General features: G+C 40.1%; 1 protein-coding gene across 6 annotated transcripts in view; it reads left to right on the forward strand.

The window, feature by feature from the left end:
- ARID1B (AT-rich interaction domain 1B) overlaps positions 1 to 20253 on the forward strand; it is a 323798-nt gene that overhangs the window by 293622 nt on the left and 9923 nt on the right. For all 6 annotated transcript variants that reach the window (XM_030268062.4, XM_030268067.4, XM_030268064.4 and 3 more), the window contains 6 exons: positions 2836 to 3045; positions 6424 to 6628; positions 14304 to 14442; positions 15481 to 15653; positions 17265 to 17415; positions 19950 to 20046. In XM_030268062.4, coding sequence (XP_030123922.3) covers positions 2836 to 3045; positions 6424 to 6628; positions 14304 to 14442; positions 15481 to 15653; positions 17265 to 17415; positions 19950 to 20046 — 975 coding nt within the window. The remainder of the gene's footprint in view (positions 1 to 2835; positions 3046 to 6423; positions 6629 to 14303; positions 14443 to 15480; positions 15654 to 17264; positions 17416 to 19949; positions 20047 to 20253) is intronic.

The following is a 20253-nucleotide window of genomic DNA, read 5'->3' on the forward strand; positions in this document are numbered from 1 at the left end:
CTTTACTCTTGAGGAATAGCATTCTTCCCTCCAGTGCATTCTTCTAAAGTTAACATTTCATTTTAGAAGAAAATTGCACCCATTTTACAAAGCATGACAACCTGAAAGCTCACACAGTAAGAAACACTTCTTACCTTCTGTAAGCTGTGAAAAGTTTTCAGATTATACTGTCATTTTAGAGCTTGCTGCCGCAGTGCTGAAAAGCAGCATCATTTGAGATGTATAGTAGAAAAATGCAGAAAGAAAAATTCTTAGCTGTTTCCCTTCTGCTCTGATTCTGATTTGAAAAAGTGAATCTTAACATGCAAAAATGAAACCCTAAAACTTGTAAACCTGAACTTTCTTAATCATGGTTCACCATAAAAGTGAAATAGAAACTATTTTGTTGCCTCATATGTTAGAATATAATCACATAGAAAGTTTTCTGCATAAAAGCTGGAATTTCCCACCTTCGTTTTTGTAGAGTTCTGAGGCATCTTAAGTGTCAGATTAAAATTGATGCTGGTGAGCAGTAGAGTAACTTTGTACTTACTACAAAGGTGGTGAGGTAGTTCCAGTTCATTCAGCTGTTCAAGCCTGTGTGATCGGTATCTGGTGCTCACCACATCAAATTAGTAGCAGCATGACTTCCCACCTTTCCCCTTTCCACCCACTAAAAAAAACCCTCCCAAACTTTGAAAAAGCGTATTTGTTGCTAAGAGTTAAACTGATTTTCTTGAGCACCAAGATATATAGCAAATGACGCTTCCAGTAAATTGGTTGCTATTACAAAATCAGTTTGTGCTTTCTTTGCATAATCTGCAGGATTCATATCAGTGTATTTCCTGCCAGCCACTTAGTATTAATAAAACAAATTTAGCCCTGACTCTCACTTCAGCAGGAGTTGTAACGCAACTGAGTCTGGCTGAAGTAAATGCAGGCGTGCACCTCATTTCTAAGTAAGGTAATCATATATGTCTGTAGGAAGGATTGCTGTGAAGAAGTTACAGTGTCAGCAAGGCGGAAAACTTTAAAGGAGGCTATTTATTTAATTAAAATTAATATCCATTCACTGGAAAGAACAGCAATGGCTCATGGAACTGCTAGGTCACCCCCTTGGCCTCATGTTTCATTTCTCCTGACTCTTTTCCAGTTTTGCCAAGTTGCAGCTGATAGCTGGAAGGAGATACAGAGTCTGTCATATTTCCCAGGCTAACATGCAAGATAAATGGTGGCAATGCTCTTGAAATCACTGGCAGTGGGGTTCTACTCTGCTGTGTCCCTCTTTCATGGTGTTGAGTGCCAGGCCCCACCACTATGTGGGGACATGGACAAAGTGAGTGGTTCTGTAGCATCTGTGAGGTACAGGGAGGATTTTTTTTAGCAATGTTCAACTAGGAATGAGTTTCTGTTTACTTGACAATAGTCTATCTTCAGTTCAAAGTAAGGAAAAGGCAAAAGAGGGAAAGAGTGATTGACTAGATGAGTTTTAAGAAGTGTCTACTGCAATCAACAACAAAGTTTAGGCTTTTACTATACAGACGTAAAGGATATGTTTCCCTTCACATATTTGGCTCCTTTCCCAAAGATTTATGGCAGTGTTTTTCCCTTGTGTTTAATTCTGAACCACTCCCATCTTCCACTGCTGAGCAAATCAGTTCACTTTGTGCAAGTAGGAGGGTTGTCCTGCTGTAGCAGCAGCCCATTTCTGCTGTCAGAGCTGAGGCAGCTTGGGTAGGGTCTGTGACAGGGTCTGTCCACACATGGCACAGAGCCCAGCTCACAGGGTTACACTGCACAGAAAAGATGCAGTGAGAATTTACAGTTTGTGTAGCAGCCTCATCTTTCTGCTGTCTCTACATTAAAAAAAAAAAAAAAAAAAAAAAAAAGAGGAGAAAAGAGAATAAAATATAACATGAGCTTTCATTAGCTGTAAAGCCCAAAGAGCAGCAGGAAAGCAGGTACGTTCCTGCCTTTTTGCCACAGAGATGGAATTCTTCTCTTGCCACCTGTTCTGCTTTTTCTGGTGGTGTCTCAGCTCTGATTGCTGTCCATCCTTGGTTTTCCCCAGGTCATAACACACATTCCCTTTGCAAGGACAACAAGAGATGGATATCATCAGTACTCCATCAGGGGAGAAGAGTAGTTGCTACTTACAAGCTTTATTGGATCAGGCAGTTAATTGGCATTTCACAAAAAGTATTGCCACCAATCTCCTTGTACTGTAGGCACTCTTGCTCATCTTGCGTTTTGGCCACCAGTGGTGTGAAGTGGTAATAAAGCATAACCATTTGTGACTCTGAAGAGAGGACTACTTCTCCATGTACTAGTGTACTAGTGTACTATGATTCACGTTTTAGGCTATTTTTGTGCAATTCCTGCTCTAGAGGATCACTTTCAGGTTCTCTAGCCCATCTTTGAGGGCAAAGAGGAGAGGATTGGTTTGGTTTTAGGATTTTCTAAACTTGTGTGGGACAAACTTGTTTCTAATTTTACCAGAATAGTTGCTTGCAAAGCACTTTGAGATAAGTGGACGAGAAGCACTCTGTGAGAGCTACCTCTTCTTAAAATGACATGAGGCAACATCAGAAACTTGCCTTCTGGGATCCAAAGTTCAGATCAGTGAAATAAATATGAGAATGGGGAGTTTGGGCCTTTTATTTGTAAAGCTGACTTTTCTGTATATGGACAGAATGTACTGTTTGTGCCTGAACTAGTAGCCTTCATTCCTGACTGTTGTGTGATAGCTTTAGTTTGTTTGACATCTTCTCTTTTTCGATGTTGTGAGGTTCTTACTTTCTTTTCCCTTCCCCTCCCACCCTTCCCCCAACTCTTTCTTTTCTTCTTGCAATTTAGAAATCAAGTTCCTCTACCACAACTGGAGAGAAGATCACTAAAGTCTATGAGCTAGGAAATGAGCCAGAGCGCAAGCTGTGGGTGGATCGGTACCTGACGTTCATGGAGGAGAGGGGCACGCCTGTGGCCAGTCTGCCAGCTGTGGGCAAGAAGCCCTTGGACCTGTTCAGGCTCTATGTCTGCGTCAAGGAGATCGGAGGTTTAGCACAGGTGAGAAGAACTAGTTAAAAGTGAACCTTCAAAAAATCAATATTCTTTTTTTCTAGAGTATTCCTGCTGGATACATCATTAGGTTTTCATCCCAGACAATATTGTTGAAGAAAATAGTTCCATGCTTTGATAGCTGTCTGGAGTTCATTTTGGGCTTCATAATGGCCCTAAAACTTTGGAGCTTGAATCAAGATTGTCCGTTGCTGTAGACAGATGAAATTGTTGCCTTTTCAGGAGAATCTAGCAATGCTGCTGAGAGAAGAAAATAGGAAAAGGCCACTGGATCAAAATTATGAGTAAGAAGATGATAGAGCTAAAAGGAAAAGGAGACTTTAAAGTCCATTTTTCCAATATAGAGATACAGCCTGTAGGACAATTCAGTTCATCTCTCCAGAGAAACTGCAGAAATATTCTTAAAATGCACTCTTTCATCCCAAACCTTTAGTTCTGAGTGTCTCTATACGGTATATGTGTTTCTTAGACACAGACTATGCTGTGTTTGGAAAATGCTTACGGGATATTTTGGGTTGCCTTGCTAACATAATGATTACAAGGAAAAGGTGAATTACCTAAATGAGTTGAAGAAAAATGAAAGCAGGAAGAGCTGAGAATAAAAAAGTCACAGATGGGAGACAGAAGCTTTCATTTGTGTTCTCACCAGTTAATTTGAAGTTTTGCATAGGGATGTTGGAAAAATATTCATGAGTTCTATGGGGATGTTCACCACAGAGCAAAATGAGATGTTTCACTGTTTATCATCTAAAGGGAAAGCAGGAGAAAACGGTCAGTACTTGCAGTCTTAGATTTGGCATTCAAAGTCACCTGTCCTTGCCTGATGCTTCTACAAAGCATCTCTTGCATCTTGGGGATCACTGGCTAGACACTAGACACTATTGTGAAGTGCAGGGATTCATAAGTTCTCTGTTTATGAGAACATTTGTTCAATGCCTTGCAAAATAAGGTCTTAAACATAGCCAATATGTAGATAAATATGCATGTGTAATACTGTAGAAAACATAATACTAAAACATACAATTCTCCACCAATTACAAAATCTGAACTCAAAAATACGGCAAACAAATTATATTCTCATAAAGATAACATATTTTCATAATATGTGTCGTTAGTTCAAGAAAGAAATGTCCAACATCAATTAGTACCCCTTCCAAAGCTATTTTTAATAGTGCACCTCACAACATAGGATTTGACTACTGAATTTGATAATTGTCCCTTCAAATCCAGGGATTATAGCTATTCTTCTTATTAAAGGAAGGCAGAGAAACATAACATAGTTCATTCTGCCAGTTGTTAAATGCTGTAGACTGGTAAGAGATGTTATACTGACATTTTTAGTGATCATCTCATGCCCCTCAGCGTCATACGGATTTGATTACTTTTAGCTTAGAAACTTTATTACAGGTAAATTGTATCATGCAGCTGCTCTGTCTCATACAGCATGATTGTGCCCACAGTGTGACTCTTAGCATCAAAAATTGAGCAAGATGGGGGGCAGATGGGATATTCTAGAGAGTTATTCATGTTTTCTTATTATGGAAATTTATTTTATTTTGGGACATTCAGTGTTGATTTTCAGTGACAGACATTATGCTTTGCCAAAGAAGAGATGATGTTCACTTAGACTGATTTCTGAAAGAGCTTGAGTTACAAATGTGTGTGCTTTAGTACTGGTTAAAATTAACACTTAAAATGAGGGCTCCTGATTTTGCTGGCGTGCCCACATGAATGGTCACTATGTTTATCTGTTTAGAGCTACTCAGAGGTGCAAAGCTTTCCTTGCTGAGTTTTATTTAAATGCATCTGTGTGATGCCCTCCTAAAAAGCTGTTGCTCCAACTGCTGCACTCCACCACATCTCGTGACTCTGCCCGGAGAGTGGCAGGGAGTGGAGCTGTGCAGCAGTGGTGCATATCCCCTGTCTGAGGATTTGCTGTTGATGGGGTCCCAACACGAACAGACCAGCTGCTGAGAGTCTTCTTTTAAATGCCAATATACTGGGCATTTAGGCATGAATGTTTCTGTTTGAATTATGCAATGTGTTCATTACGCACCACTTAGCTGTAAGCCAGTAGGCACAAAGAGCTGTGTAACTGGATTTCAGGCCTCAACAAGGGCACTTAATGAAAATCTGGTCTCCTTTAACTCCTGGGTTCTTCTTGCAGGATGTACCAGAGAAATAAAAACACTTAGCATAGCCATGCCAACCTGCTTGCTGTTAATGCCATCCTCAAAAGATCTTTGCTGACTGGCAGCAGTTACAGTGTTATTAAACACTGAGAGAAACTTAAGAAAATGTTTTCCTTGCTGGCAAACAGACTAAGGAAAAGTATGGCTGATGATAATCTTTCTAGCTGTACAAGTTAAGGTGGAGTCATTAAAATATCAGACCTTAGGGCAGACAATCATGGAATCAGAATTGCTACCCACAGCTGATGAGATTTCTCAGATGTTTAAAGCAAATTTATGTTGGTGCTGACCCTGCTCCTTGGATCATACCTATAAATTGCACAACTGGTTGAATGAACTTAAAGACATCAGGTGTTAGAGCAAAAGCAGTGGCTGCTACGAGTGGTACAGCCGAGTGAGTCAGTGGCATCACCCAGGATGACAAATGAACTTCGCTATTATTACAGATCAGCTGTGTTTGAGCAGAGTCTTTCAATATTCTTACACTGCAAACAAGACTCACAGTGGAGTGGTGCAGTCAGCATTGTAATACAGAGTATTTCTGGACTAGCCCTGAGTGTTTGAAGTCTGCCTTAATTAATTAAGGGGCCTGACTTCACTCTGCCTCTCATCTAGCCAGAGGATCATTGATCCATCCCTGCAAGATGCACTAAAGTGAAAGGAATTGAACCAGGAATTACAAGCTGAACTGCTTGACAGCTGGTGGCTATTTGGGAGAAAAATTTATTTTTCATATCACTGTTCAAACAAATTGCGGAATAACACTGTTAGTACTCTCTAAATTATATTTTGGAAGCTGCTTTTTAATTAGAATGGTGTGGGTGTGGGTGGGTGTCAGGGAGGGAGTGAGTGAACAGGAATTTGCTTGGAGATGGATTGCTAACAGAAGAGCATAGGCCCTGGAAGGGTGTAAGACATTTAAAGGATGCACCATGCAGAAGACTCCACAAGCAAAGCTTTTTATGTAGCAATCAGTAGGTTCCTTAATGGCTTTATAACTGTAAATGCTGTCTGTGTATTACTGTGTGTGGGAGTAATGAGCATTAGTTAAAAGAGGAAAATAAAAAAAGTAAAGCAAGTAGACATTAAGTGGTTTTTTTTTTTCCTTTTTTGTTTCCTGCCTTAAACAAAACACTTTGCTGCAAACCAATGATTCTGCCGTTTACTTTGCTAGGTTAATAAAAATAAGAAGTGGCGTGAGCTGGCAACCACCTTGAACGTTGGCACTTCGAGCAGCGCAGCCAGCTCCCTGAAAAAACAATACATTCAGTACCTGTTTGCCTTCGAGTGCAAGATTGAGCGAGGGGAGGAGCCCCCTCCAGAAGTCTTCAGCACTGGAGATACCAAGAAACAGCCTAAGATTCAGCCGCCATCTCCTGGTGAGTCAAATAAACTGCAGCCCCTTACACAGCCATTTTTTGAATGCAAGGCATACTAGGTTGTTGCACGTGTCTGGATAATGCTGGAACAACAGGCATAAACCTGTTGGAATCTTCATCCTCAGACTTGGAGCCAGCTCCTGAGCCAGATCAGAGTTAACTCTGAAGGGCCACCACAGTTGCGTGTCTGGTTTGTGCTTCCTCAGTCCAACATAGAAAATGTGTGTGCCAGTGCACCCTTAACCTTCAGTGACAGGGGCGTAACAAAAAGAACAGAGGTCTGCACAGATGTGCTTCTGCTGTAAGACAGGGGCATGCATTTGTCTAAAGGTCAGGCTCTGGTACCTGCACTTTCCTTGCTGTGATTGAAGCTGCTTTTCAACACAACTGTTGATCAGCAAGGCTTCAGTTGGAGCAGGATGGCAGATGCTGGACTGATCAGCGTGTCTCACATGGTTGCTCTGATGCAGCTCGTGTTGAATGTGTGGCAGATGGAGAGCTGAGAGTACAGTGTGTCCTCACTGCCAGACATCCCTGTTTGGAGGCACACTCTCTGTTCTTTTGTTGCTAATCCTGTGTGTCAGGTAAGTCATTAGGATCACTGTTTTTATCTTCTCATAAAAATTGGAACTTTATTTTGGCTGTTCTTTCTTGCATTTAGAGTGTGGTGTTCGAAACCACAGTATTATTTCTAAATACATGTCACTTAAGATACTCAACATTTAATAGTCGCAGTTGATACTCAGGGCAGGACTATTCTTAAGTAGAAATATTTTAAGTACATAGGAAGAGTCATAGTATTAATCTAGCTGTTGACTTCTGGACTACCCATGGAAGAGTAAAAAAACCCTTTAATTATTTTGGATTATTCCTTTTGTTATTAGTTATTTGTAATTTTGTTATTATTTTCTGACCAGCAAAATAATTGGACAAAATCTGTGAACTCTTGTCACAGTTACGTATTAGGCAGACCACCATCACTTATTGCCAAGAGAGCAGAATTTCTGGAATGTTTACAGGAGTTTCCTGCAGTAGAACAGTTTTAGGAAAATATTAATTCACTTAGTTTCTACTAGTACAGTTCACTGGTTGAAAATGGGAAGTGGAGAGTCAGAGACACAGCAAGCCCTGCAGACAGTTTGGAATTGCATGATTTCAGTACCCTATCATGGACACTAGAAAATTGCAAAGACCTCTATAATCATATAATAAAGTTCTGACCTTTCCAAGATTATCTCTTACAATAGTGCTTTCTCAGTACAGAAAAAGATAACAGTGATAAGGCTTAAATCTTTCTCAGCCTGTTTTATTCAGTGTAAGGATTTGAGGGAGTGTTTAGTTAAAATCTTCCTAAGCACATCTCTTTGTAATAACTTCAATATTTCCTCCACCTTGTTAAAACCTAGGGGTATAAGGCACCCCAGTGGTGATTGTTTAATAGAGAGGAGATTAGATTACTTTGCAATTCAAGTTTAGAAAATAGAGAAAAACACTTGGTACTAGAAGTAAAGTTCATAGTCCAAATGTTTATCTGTCTCAAATAAGCACAGAGTGTCCTGAGTGTGCACAGCTCCAAAAAATAATATATGTTGGAGGTGCCCATCACTTCCTGAGAAGACTGGTAAGTGAAGCTGAAATGGTTAGACTTGTTAAGGACAGTGAAGAATAAATAAATTTGTCTCCAAAAATGAGAGTGTATTACACTTTGTTCTCTCTTCCCTTACCTTCTGTCTCCAATACTGTTCTCAGTAGTTGATTTGGGGATGATCACCCTAAATCAGCTGAATTTTGAGATAAAGAATTGCTGTTTAGTTATGTAAACATGAAACAAAGGAATGGAAATGTCAGATGTACCACTTTATAGAGTCCTTTTGCATCACAATGCTATGAATGAAAATGGCAAAGTCCAAGTTTAAATTTATCATAACATTCAAGCAAGCTGTCTTTGAGGAGAACTGAAACTATTTTTCTAAAATAAAAACACAGCAGGACATAGAGACTAGAAAAGGGGGAAGCAAGCAAGGATCTCAAGGTTTGTTTTGTTGGAGAGAAAAGAGCTCGTGTCACTGAATGGGACTGCACTTCTGTACGGAGAAAGGCTTTCCCAGTGTGTATCAGCTTTAGTACACGAAATCCCGCTGAGGTATAGATGCCTCAGAGAGTACAAGCCTGTTCTCTTTAATAGTCAGCTTTTTTTCTTGTTCCTTTTCCTTCAGTATATACCAACATTAACATTTTAGAGGCACAAAAGAAGCAGAGTTGTAGACATACTTTAGATAATCTGTCATTCTTTGGCATTCAGAGGGAACAGGAGCCCAATACAACAAGAAACAGTAGCTTCTAAAGGTCCTTACTTTAACCATTAGCCACTCTTGTGCAGTTAGCTCAGTGTAGGCAGAGCCACTTAGAAGCCAAATCCATTTGCAGAGAACTAGTTACAGTATTAGGGCTGAAGTTAATCTGATAGAAAAGCAGAGGAATTTCTCTCAGAGGGGAGGGTGCTGTATTTTGTCCAGTTCTAACAAGCTGATGCTTGAAACAAGTCTGGAGATCTTAGAAGTCAGCTGATCTTCATAAAACTTCTAAAATTAAATATTTCAATTGCTCCTAAGAATACATCAGGACTGGCAGCCTTTATGGTACAGAGAAGGATTCAGTTCGAATGTCGTCGGAGTTTCCAGGTGGGTGGTTATACAAGGTGGGAGCAGGCTGAAGTGCAGCTTAGAGCAAATCCGTTCTTGCAGATATCTCACATCCAAGGGGTGCTTATGTGACTGCCTCACAGATGACCTTTAGAGTGCAGGCATAGAGGGAGTGCTAGGGAGCACAGTGTGACAGCTATGGTGAGGAGATTTGTATGGAGGAGCACGGTCAAGAAGAGGGTGTAATGTGTAAGTCAAATTTATGGGACTGCAAGGCGGTGGTCTGGGATCACATGTTTGTCCATTTCCTTGTAGCACTATATTCAGGATTTTCGCATCACTTCTGTTTTTTACAACATCATTAATAAGGTAAATTGTACATAAAGGAGTGAATAATTTAGTATTGTGTACAGTGACATTCACAATAGTGTCAGCAATTACAATAAGTTGAAAAAAGGAGCGAGAGTAGAGCAGCGAAGTGACAGACTGGTTAGCCTTGATTGGCAGAGATTTGCACAGTAGCCAAGGTGTTAGGGTTAGGATTAGGTGCTCATTTCAATAGTTCCTACTTCAAATGACTGTCAGAGCCTCTTCTGCCGTTTCATAAAGCTCCTGGGGAGGGGTGGGGTCCTAAATGTTTTAGTGTGCATTGCCTTGCACTGCTGTGAGGCTGTGCAAGTTGGTGGTATGTTTGTGGTAGGCTGAGGCCTTCGTGTCAGCTTAAATCTGCCTGGGTCAGGTAATACCTTCAGCAGTGAAGGCCAGCAGCAAATGCCTAATGACAGACTAACTATTGGAGGATCCCTGGTGGCCTTCTGTCCTCATCACTGGGCCTGTGCCAAGGGCCATGTCACATGCTGATGACTTTGACTGCATAAAAACTCCCATAGAGAGAGGGGCTTCCTTCTTTCCAGGTGCAGGTGCAAAGACAAAATGCTTTTCCTGTCATGTGCGTCTGATAGTTTTGACCAAAATGGTCACAAATACTGTGGAAAGTTCTAAACTGAGAAGAATTCTGGGCACCATTACTGTAAGCACTAAGGGATGCAGGAGAAAAAAATCCAAAGAAGCATCAGCATGAAGGAGTTATCTTCCGCTGCTGTACTCTGGCACTCTGAATTCTTAGTTGCAGTGTGCAGTTATGTGTGCACAGCTCTCAGAATCACAGGCTCAGAGTTTATCCTGTGTTGAATGAACAGCATGGCCAAAGTGGTCCAGCTGAGGATGCTTGTGAGTAACAGCAGCTGGCCCTGACGTCAACAGAGATTTCATTAAAGCAAACCTGGAAAAATCATATGCTTGTGCTGGAAAGAGGGAGCAAGAAGGCGCCAGGAGTGTGTTGCCTGCGTTTCCTTGGCAGCAGAGAAACGAGACTTGGGGAGGGCATTGGCGGGGGGGACACAGCACGGCACCGCAGGACACAGCCATTCAGTGAGCGCGTCTGTAACCAAACCCATCCGTCTCTGCTGGCGGGTGGCTGACTGAAGTGCTATTATTAGCAGGCAGGTGATGTCATGGAGCGTGTCATGAGGCCAGCCAGGGAATCCCCACTGAAGATGGATGGGCCAGGGGTTGGGAGGGGTGGCTGGGGGGACAGGCAGAGGTGGCCCTATGCCTGCATCACGCCTGCCCGGGGGGCCCTGCAGCAGCCAGCGGCCCCCAGTCCAGCCTAACTGGGGCACTGGGTTCGTGCTGTGTAAATTATCTTCCCAGCGTGGTGGCTGGCTGTTCACTCTGAAGTATGTGAATGTACTTAACCTTCAGTAACCTTTCCATTGTTTACTTTAGAGTATACATTTGTAGCTTCTGGCAAAAGGTAGGGATATCCTAGAGAGCATGTCAGGCCTCACATTAATGGAGTTTCAAGAGGTTTCATTCTTCTTTCCTTTTCTTTTTTTTTTTTCTTCTTTTTTTTCGGAAGGGAAAAAATTGCTGGTAAGAGGAAGGTTGAATATCTTTTTTTTAGCTGCATATTTCTTCTCTGGCAAATAAAAGGTCTTTCCTGAAAACAATACTTAGTGCCATGCAGGCTTTGCAAGGCAAAAGGCATTCCATGGTGCAGAGAATAATGTATGCTATCATGTGGTATTAACACATGTTTCCACAGCAAACTGTGGATGACCTCACCTTCTCACTGACCAAGATGTCAATTGTATTTAAGTTTTCATGTATTTTGTATTGTGAAAAGCATATGCTTACAAATCTGTTGTGATACCTACAAGACAGTTACTGCTTAGATGTGGATATGAGATGAGGAATTCAGTGGCTGTGAACCCCCAGGTTTTTTCCTGGACATCCCCAAGGTAGCTGCAGAATCATGTAAGCAGAGATTACTTTTCCTAAAAGAACACTGTTCTTTGTCTTCCTTCTTAGAGTTTGGTTTAATATTGAAGCTTATGAAGCATTCTAAATGATACTGTTTCTCTTTCACAATGTCCACAATCAAAATTAAACATCTACCATAATAATATCCCTGCAAAAATAGATGTCAAAATTTCAGAGTGCAGCCCAACAAATGTAAAATTTAAGGTGAAATAGGAAATACAGGCTCTTCTTGGTAGATAGAGTCCTAATCCAGCAATTGGAACACTTGCAATTCCTATTCTCTGGAAGTGTCCCTAACCCAGTGGAGGTCAGGGCCAAAGTGTATTAACAAAGCAGTACCAGGAACTTTGCACTTCTCATGACAGCATTTGCCTTCCATTTTTTAAGTTGTATATAGCCAGTCATTTAGAATGAGGCTTGAGGGAAAATAACCAGCCTTTTAACTGTCACCCTGAAAATAGAAATTGGACTTGTAGCTTCTAAGTTGGGTATCTTTTTTTTTCTTTTAAACCATTCTTTACAGAAGATGATCTAAAAAACATTGTTATTAATAATTTTGCACTCTGGCAGCTTGTAAATACAGAAAAAATCTTTTACTTGTTTCCTTTAGGTTTGCTGGAGATACGAATTAAGCTCTTGCTCAGATAGGATAGGAAAAAGCTTAATTGCTTCTTAATAGCCCAGCATAAGAGAAATATGCAGAGTTAGGCAATATCTGAATTACGGTGAGTATATGGGTACACTAAGAAGTTTGTTTACATGTTTCTAATAAAGCAGGATGGTATGTGACAATCTGTGGCATAACTCAGAAATGCTTTCAAGCGTTTTAGAAGAACCTAGAATTGTATTTAAAGCTCAAGGGCAGAAGAATGATCCTGACCTGCTTGGAGGTCATATGTACAAAGAGCTCATTTTATGTGAATATGGTGGGTTTTTGTTTTATTATAGCACTAAAGCCTTCAGCTAACTGTAGACTAATGTGACTAACATTAGTTGTTGCAAATTTTCTTGTTCCTGTATTAATGCAATCAGAGAGTTTTTCCTAAACATTTTTTTTTTTGGAAACTCATTACTATGTAAGCATAATTCAAAAACGCCTCAGAAAGCTGAGGACAAGAGCAATGTGATCCACACAACATAGATTTTACATATGCACTTGCTACTGAGACTGATTTCCAGATAGGGGAACATGTGTTACAGATATATATGAAACACATATAAAAAAAGGTGTTTTCCAGTTAAAAACAAGCTCTGCCTGTCAGGATGATGAGTGTTCTAGGATTCTGAGTCAATTATAAACTACTCTCTTTCATATACAGAAGAAAAACCCATACTGCTTGTTCCAATTTTCCCTGTAACAGTAATTTATAAAGTTCTGTTAATTGGTTGTTGAACGTAGGTAGGCGGGCACAATAAAATACTTACATAATAGTTCATAAAAAAGGAGGACCTTTCCAGCCAAATCCATGTCTTACTCAGTGTGTTAGATTGCAAATTTTTTTTGTTGGTAATTTTTTTCCCAGTTGCATCTAAAGACTTGAATCCTACAAGTTCTTCGAAAGAATTTCTGCTGCAAGACCTGTCATATCCAAGACTTAGATGCTGTCACTAATTCTCACTTACCACATTCTAAATCATAAAACTGCTATGTAGAGCTCTGGGCTCTGGGCATGTTTCAGTTCAGTAATAGTAACTTTGGTGTCTGTTCTGAAAGACTGGTGTATTGGTGTATTTTACCATTAGCTCCACAATTACCTATAGCTTGTGTATTAATTTAATGCCCTTATTGCTGCTCAGTCACATCAGAAGACAACAGTAAAATGCTCTTCTACATTTGGTATACCAAGAATATCAAGGTATTTACCTCCATTAAGGAGGACACTAATGCAGATACTCTGTTGCTTTCTGAGATCTCAACAAATAAGTTTTTGCAGATTAAACAGATTCTTTGCAGAATTGACCTGGTCTTGTTACAAATACTTTCCCATCACTGACCCGAACTAACATTTTGTTAAGGTGTCCATTTCTATTATTACAATTCTTTTAGAACTGTTATCTTTAGCCTCCTGTTCAAATTCTACTTTCAGTTATTGTTTTCTTCTGATCCCAGATTGCCTTGTGCATTTCTTAAATACCATGTTTTGCCATGCTGTCTCAAAGATGACGCGGGATTGCAGTGTGCCGCTAATCATTTGCTATGTTTCACCATGGAAATGTCTGCCTTTTAGTGCTAAATAAAACCATGAATTTATATTAATATAGCAGCTTAAATTTATGATGAAAAGCTTCTGGCTGAAATATTTCTTATAAATGCATGTTGTGATAGTGATTATATGAAGAAGCCATGCCAAAGAACAACCTTCATTTACTCTGTTGTAAACTACAGACAATTAACTTTGTATCTCTGACCTCTGATTTAAATGATCCTTCATCTGGATGATTTCTATCCATGTTGCTTCAGGCAGCAGATTAAATTCATAGTTCTAGGAAAGATGATGGCTATTACTACACAGCATATCCTGATCTCAGAGGACTTCGGGGAAGTTATAAAGTACTGACATGGATTAAGGCATACACAGGCTTCTGGAGGAGAGAACCATTATTTTTCCTTGATGATTATTATTTCCACAGGAATTTGGCTGCTACTTTTTCATAATTGCTTCTTTTTTTTTTTTTTCCTTCTTTTTTTTTTTTTTTTTAATTTTCAGCTAATTCTGGTTCCTTGCAAGGCCCACAGACTCCACAGTCCACTGGTAGTAATTCCATGACAGAAGTGCCAGGCGATTTGAAGCCCCCAACACCAGCATCCACACCTCATGGACAGATGACACCTATGCAGGGTGGCAGGTATGAAAATGGCTTTGCTTCATTTTTTATTGCTCTAGTTCTGCAGCACTTTAATCTGGTCTTTCCTAGCTGCTTCAACACTCGTCGGATTTTGCAGTAAACCAGTCAGAGCCTGAAAAGTGGCAGAAAATTATTTCTTTTTGGAGGAGAGAGAGGGAAAGGGAGGAAGGAGTAGAGAGAGGTCCATTAGCTTTCTAAACACCAGAGAAGAATCAGACAAGCACCAGTGCAAAGAGATGCATGTGAATATGTCAGTAATGGGGAGGATGGTGGAACCCAACAACAGCACCTACTTAGAACTACAACCTTCCTCTCCTCACTTACCCTGTACACCTCTGGTCAGCAGCTCCAGTCATGCTCAGGAAGGAAAATCATGTGGTTTAAAGGTGATACTTGAATTCGAATTGTGAAAAGCATATGCAATAACAGTAGTTGAGATAGCAGAGGGTTTAATTTGATGGACCAAGAGATCCCTTTCAGTTCTGTGCTCTGTAAGTCTCACAGACCAGCTTAATCGGAAGTGAAGCTGTCTCACCATTCATTAAGGAGCCTTAGCACACTGAAATCCAGAAAAACACTTCTTTATGACTTCAGCAGGAACGTGACTGATCTCTGAACTGTGTGCACAGCCACTCCAAACTAAATTTTTCTCCATCTGTAATGCTGCAGAAAGGATAGCAAGAACCTTTTTTAATCATCTTAATTCAGATCAAGTTTTCTAGGTAAAAAAGAACAATACAGCTTAGTGAAATTTCAGGACGATTTAGACTTCTATATGAGTAATAGGAATGCACAAACAATAGAATTAGATTAAAAACCCTGATCTCTAAGGTAAGTAGACAAAAAAGTTTGAGGAAAAAGTGGGTAGATTCTTTTCAATGATTGCCCATTGTGAAAGTCTTTTGCATCTTCCTTGGATGCATCCTGCACTGGTCACTGCCACAGCATGGTGAGCTAGTTGTATTGTAGTCTAGGCTGTTTTCACAGTTCTTATGGATACAGGATGATGTTAATGTTTCTTTTTTCTTAATCTGCTAGAAACAGCGCAGTCAGTGTGCATGATCCCTTTTCTGATGTAAGTGATTCAGCGTTCCCAAAGCGAAACTCCATGACGCCAAATGCACCATACCAGCAGGGAATAAACATGCCAGATATGATGGGAAGGATGCCATACGAGCCGAATAAAGATCCTTTTGGTGGAATGAGAAAAGGTATTTTCTTTGTGGGAGCTTAAGTGTTCTTCCCTGTCTCTTAGGCAATCAAGATGTTGTAGTCAGAATGAGCTTTTTTATTTTGATTATTTTGCCATTGGTATCCTTGTAGCAAAAAAAGGTGCAGTGCAGTTGAGTTTCTGGTCGGGTCATATTTTCCCCGCTCAGAGTCATGCCCATTATTTTGGAATTAATAGAATCCTAAAAACTTGTAGGAATAAATTTTGGGAAATGTCATAAATCATAGGGTTAGAATTAATATTTCTTGAGGTTGGTTAGCTACTCTGCAAATCAAGTGCTGGACTTCACTGTTAAAATATGAAGTGGTGAAGCGACATGTATGATTGTAGTAGGACTGGTATGGGAATTCACTGTGTGAAACTGAACAAGCCTCCTAATGCTCTCTGTCTCAGTTTACATATTTTTCAGAATAGTAAAGCTAATATTTTTCTTACTTGGGCAGTCCCTGACAAGAGGTGATAAAGACACTCAGTTTGTTTATTTTTAAAAAGCAAAATTAAAAATTAATGTCAAAATTGACTCTGGTCCTTTTGGGTACTTAACCTACAGCTGGTTTTGTGGATATTGTAAAAAGATTTTAAAACTAATCAATCTTGCATGCCTCAGATATAGGGAAGTAGGAGGAAAGAACACAGGCAGGGCTCACAATGGCTGTAAAGAGAAGAGCAGGTGGAGGAGACGAAGCGTAAGCTAAAAGAGAGCAAAAGGGAGATATAGCAAGAAGAGGCCCTGAAACTGAGGAAAGAGAGAGATGTGATGAACTGGGGAGATGCTTTAAAAGAGGTAGTTAATTTGATGTGATTTTTTTTTTTAAGCCTTTCCTTTAAATTCTTTTGCTTAGACTGTGGACACTAACATATAATACAGCTGAAGGAAGGGAAAACTCTCTGCTTTAGATTCACTTTAGGTTTTACATCCATATGAGATTAAGTGGGTGTATTGTACTTTGTCTTACATTTCACTTCATCCTGTCGAAACAGAAATATCTCTGTTCAGTATCTACTATGAGGGACTGAAGACTAAAATCTCTTCTATTTGCTTGGTGATTTATATCTGATAATAGTGCCTTTTCTTGGACCCATAGAACATGCCCATCCTACTTGAGAACTACATCAGGATACAGTATCCTTTCCAAAACAACATTATTGTATATGTGTGTATGAGGGTTTTATGGGAGGAAAGAAAAGCTTGATTCTGACACCTTTGTAGTTCAAACTAGCAGATTTGCTTTCATCTGTTTTGTAAGGCTTATGTTTGTGTTCATTTTTGGCATTGTTTTTGGTGAAAAGAACAAGAGTGAAGTTCATCTTCAGCTGTGAAGACCAGAGGGAAACAGCTGCCTGGTGCCTGATAGCTCAGTTCCATAGGAAGAGATTTTTTTCTCACTCGCAGCTCTTTAATATTATACCCATCATCTTGGTAGTGGTGGTGCATCACATGTTCCCATTAGACTCCAGAGAGCTTGTTAGACACCTGCTAATTCTCCTTGGCAGTGTTAGGGATCTGAATATTCTCCTAAAATACTTCACTGAAAAGAAAGTGATCTTCAAACACCCAGATTAATAAATTTAATTTCCCCGACTGTTGCAGTGCCTGGAAGCAATGAGCCTTTCATGACCCCTGGACAAATGCCTAACAGTGGAATACAAGATATGTATAACCAGAGTCCATCTGGAGCAATGTCCAACATGAGCATGAGCCAGCGACAGCAGTTCTCTTATGGAAGTGGCTATGACAGGAGGTGAGTCAATCTTCAGGAAAAAGCAAAGCCCATTAGTGAAAATGATCCTCTCTCTTCCCTTTTCATTTTCCCATTCCACCTTTAAGAGAACATAGCAGCCTACATTTCGTACAGCATCTTACTAAATTACTGGGAGTCAAACCACTGGTAATGACTGAGTCTAGCTGTTCACAGAAATTAATAAGGAGAAATTGTCTCACCTTAGAAATTACTCAGGCTGCAGCAGATCAGCTCGTGGATGTCTTTGACAGCTGCCTTCAGCTGGCAGCTGGGCTGGGCTGTGATAGCATAAAATAACACTTGAGTTGGTCTCCTGGCCATGTTTTCACCTAAACAGTTGCTGGTTAGCGTTTATAGAAAAACAAAATGCACAGTCTAAATTTGTCTGATTTGTGGTCTGTGAGTGAATTGCCTTTGGAGAGTCTGGAGTCTGTAGTAGCATCAGTCTTGCAGTGTGTCCAACAAGATTCTCATAAGTTTCTCCTTCAGTGAAGTACGTGAAATAAATTTGGTCCTCTTTTGTTTATCTGGGGAAAGTCTTTGGGAAAAAAAATGGTAAAATCAGTGATGTCTAAGCACTGGTAGAGCCAGCAGAATGTTCTGGGAATGTTTGGATTATATGAAGTATTCTGGCAGATTTTGCTGCTCTGGCCATATTCCTGCTTTTACTTTCATTAGGCTGTGTACTTAGCTTCTCTTTTTGTTTCCTGATGGTAGAGAGAGTGGTACAGTGTGGATCTTTAAGTGTAAGGGCAAAGTAGTTTTCAGTCAGTAGTTTTAAGTAGTAGATGTGTCAAGGAAAACAAATAATATCATGCTGTTCAGTAGGTGGGGAGTTCAGTTGCTGGGGAGTTGGTGAGAGTAAGGGCTCCAGTGGAAGGTGTTAAGTCAAGAGAATGTTTCCTTTAAAGGGTGTGATTTGTTTTATTTGGTTCACAATTTTGGAAAATAAGTACTTTTTACGGAATAAGGTTTCCTTTGTCATTTTTTAGGTCAGATCATGGGCTGGGTGCTGAAGGCAGTATGGTACCACCTGGTCAAGCACCATGGTGCCTTCAAACAGTGACCCAAGCATGTACTCTCCTAATTGTTACCCTGTCCAGCAAAGGTGAACACTGATTTCTGTGTGTAATACCCACAGTAACGAGCTAAGGAGTGCTAGCAGCCCCTGTGAGAGCACGCAGGCAGAGCATGTGGCCTCTCATTGTGTTACTTCTGTTTTGCTTTCTTGTTTAGGCTTTTACCATTGGTTCAGTTTCTTGCAGGGGAGCAGAGGCTTGTGTGAGTCAGTTGACTTTCTGTAGTAGTCAAATCAGAGATGTTAGAAAAGGAATGTACATCCTACCTTGTGTATCTGCTACTCAACACAGGACTAGAACATAGTTTACAGGCCCAAGTTCTCCAGAGCAGCATTAAATGATACCACTTCTGAAGCTTCCACAATTTCACCTGGCTTGTGGTTATCCTGTGGCTAACAAACTGAATATTTAGATAAAGTCTTCCCTTATGTATAACATATGTGTACCTTTGCTGAATTTTATCTTACTGCATATACTCTTGGAGAGCTACAGACAACTCCCTTCATTTACATTGTTCTTTTAACTGGTGTTGGATAATTTCTCTCCATCCATGTCATAATTTTAGGAGATACTGAATTGCTATTTCTTTCCCTCTGGTCATCTCTTTAAAAAAAAATTAGTTTTCTATGTTTGGAAAAATGAGGTCCCATTAGTTCTTTTAACATGTCAAGTTCCCCAGTTCTCTGTTTCTGTACCTCTCCCTGATACATTACTTCTATAATTATACTCTAATTGTTGATGTGTTCTCACTGATAGTGTACAGAGTGGAATTACTCACATATTAGCCTGCAATACAGTGTTATTTATCAATCTTAATGCTTTCCAAGTACTTGATTTCAGCAATCTAAATTTCATTCATATGTGCTAAAAATATTGCACTGTAGTGTTCCTCAGAGGTCTTAAAGGCCACAGATAAGTTTCGAAGTGCAACACAACCTTGTCTCTTACTGTGTATGCTTCATTATGTAGCTTTAAGTAAAAATTACACTAATGGGTACTGGTTTTACTCACTTTAAATTGATATATCCTTGAATAATCCAGAAAGTAGCTTGCTATTAGGCTGGCATTCTAAAACACAAGAATTTTTGAGCTGTATGCAATCTTTGAGCTGTATGCTAGATACTTCCCCACCAAGGACAGGCTATTCATGTCTGCAGCTGCCTTTCTTACCTCTTGGCTGACCATATCCTCTTCCCATTCCTGACTGCTCTCTCTTAATCTCTCTGTTGTATCTTCATTGCTCGTCCTTTCTTCTATCTACTTTACCTCCTTCCTTCCGCAACCAGCTCCAGCAGAGCTTACTACCTCAGGCTCAGGACCGTACCAGACTGTGCCTTCACCTTGTTTCCAGATGGCAGATACCTTCAAAGTGCAAGATTTTCAGAGGAATTTACTTTTCCTGGTGGCTTGAAAACTCCAGCAGCTCTAAGTATTGATTTGAATGCTTTATTTTAGGCATGAACCATACGGGCAGCAGTATCCAGGACAAGGACCTCCCTCAGGACAGCCGCCATATGGAGGACATCAACCTGGAATGTATCCACAGCAGCAGGTAGTAGAGGGGGAAACGGTGATGTTCATAACATTTGTTTTAAAAAATTCACCCCAGGATTCTGTATACATTGAAAATTTTGTTTATGCAGTGTATGTCTTTTGGTACAGAAGAGCACTGTAATTCTGGTCAGAGTCACAGACTGTATGGATAAGCAATGTATGTGCAGCTGTAGGTAAATGTGTTCATTACACTGGAAGAATGTAA

Source organism: Taeniopygia guttata, chromosome 3 (assembly GCF_048771995.1).
Source record: "Taeniopygia guttata chromosome 3, bTaeGut7.mat, whole genome shotgun sequence".
In the NCBI taxonomy this organism is placed as follows: Eukaryota; Metazoa; Chordata; class Aves; order Passeriformes; family Estrildidae; genus Taeniopygia; species Taeniopygia guttata.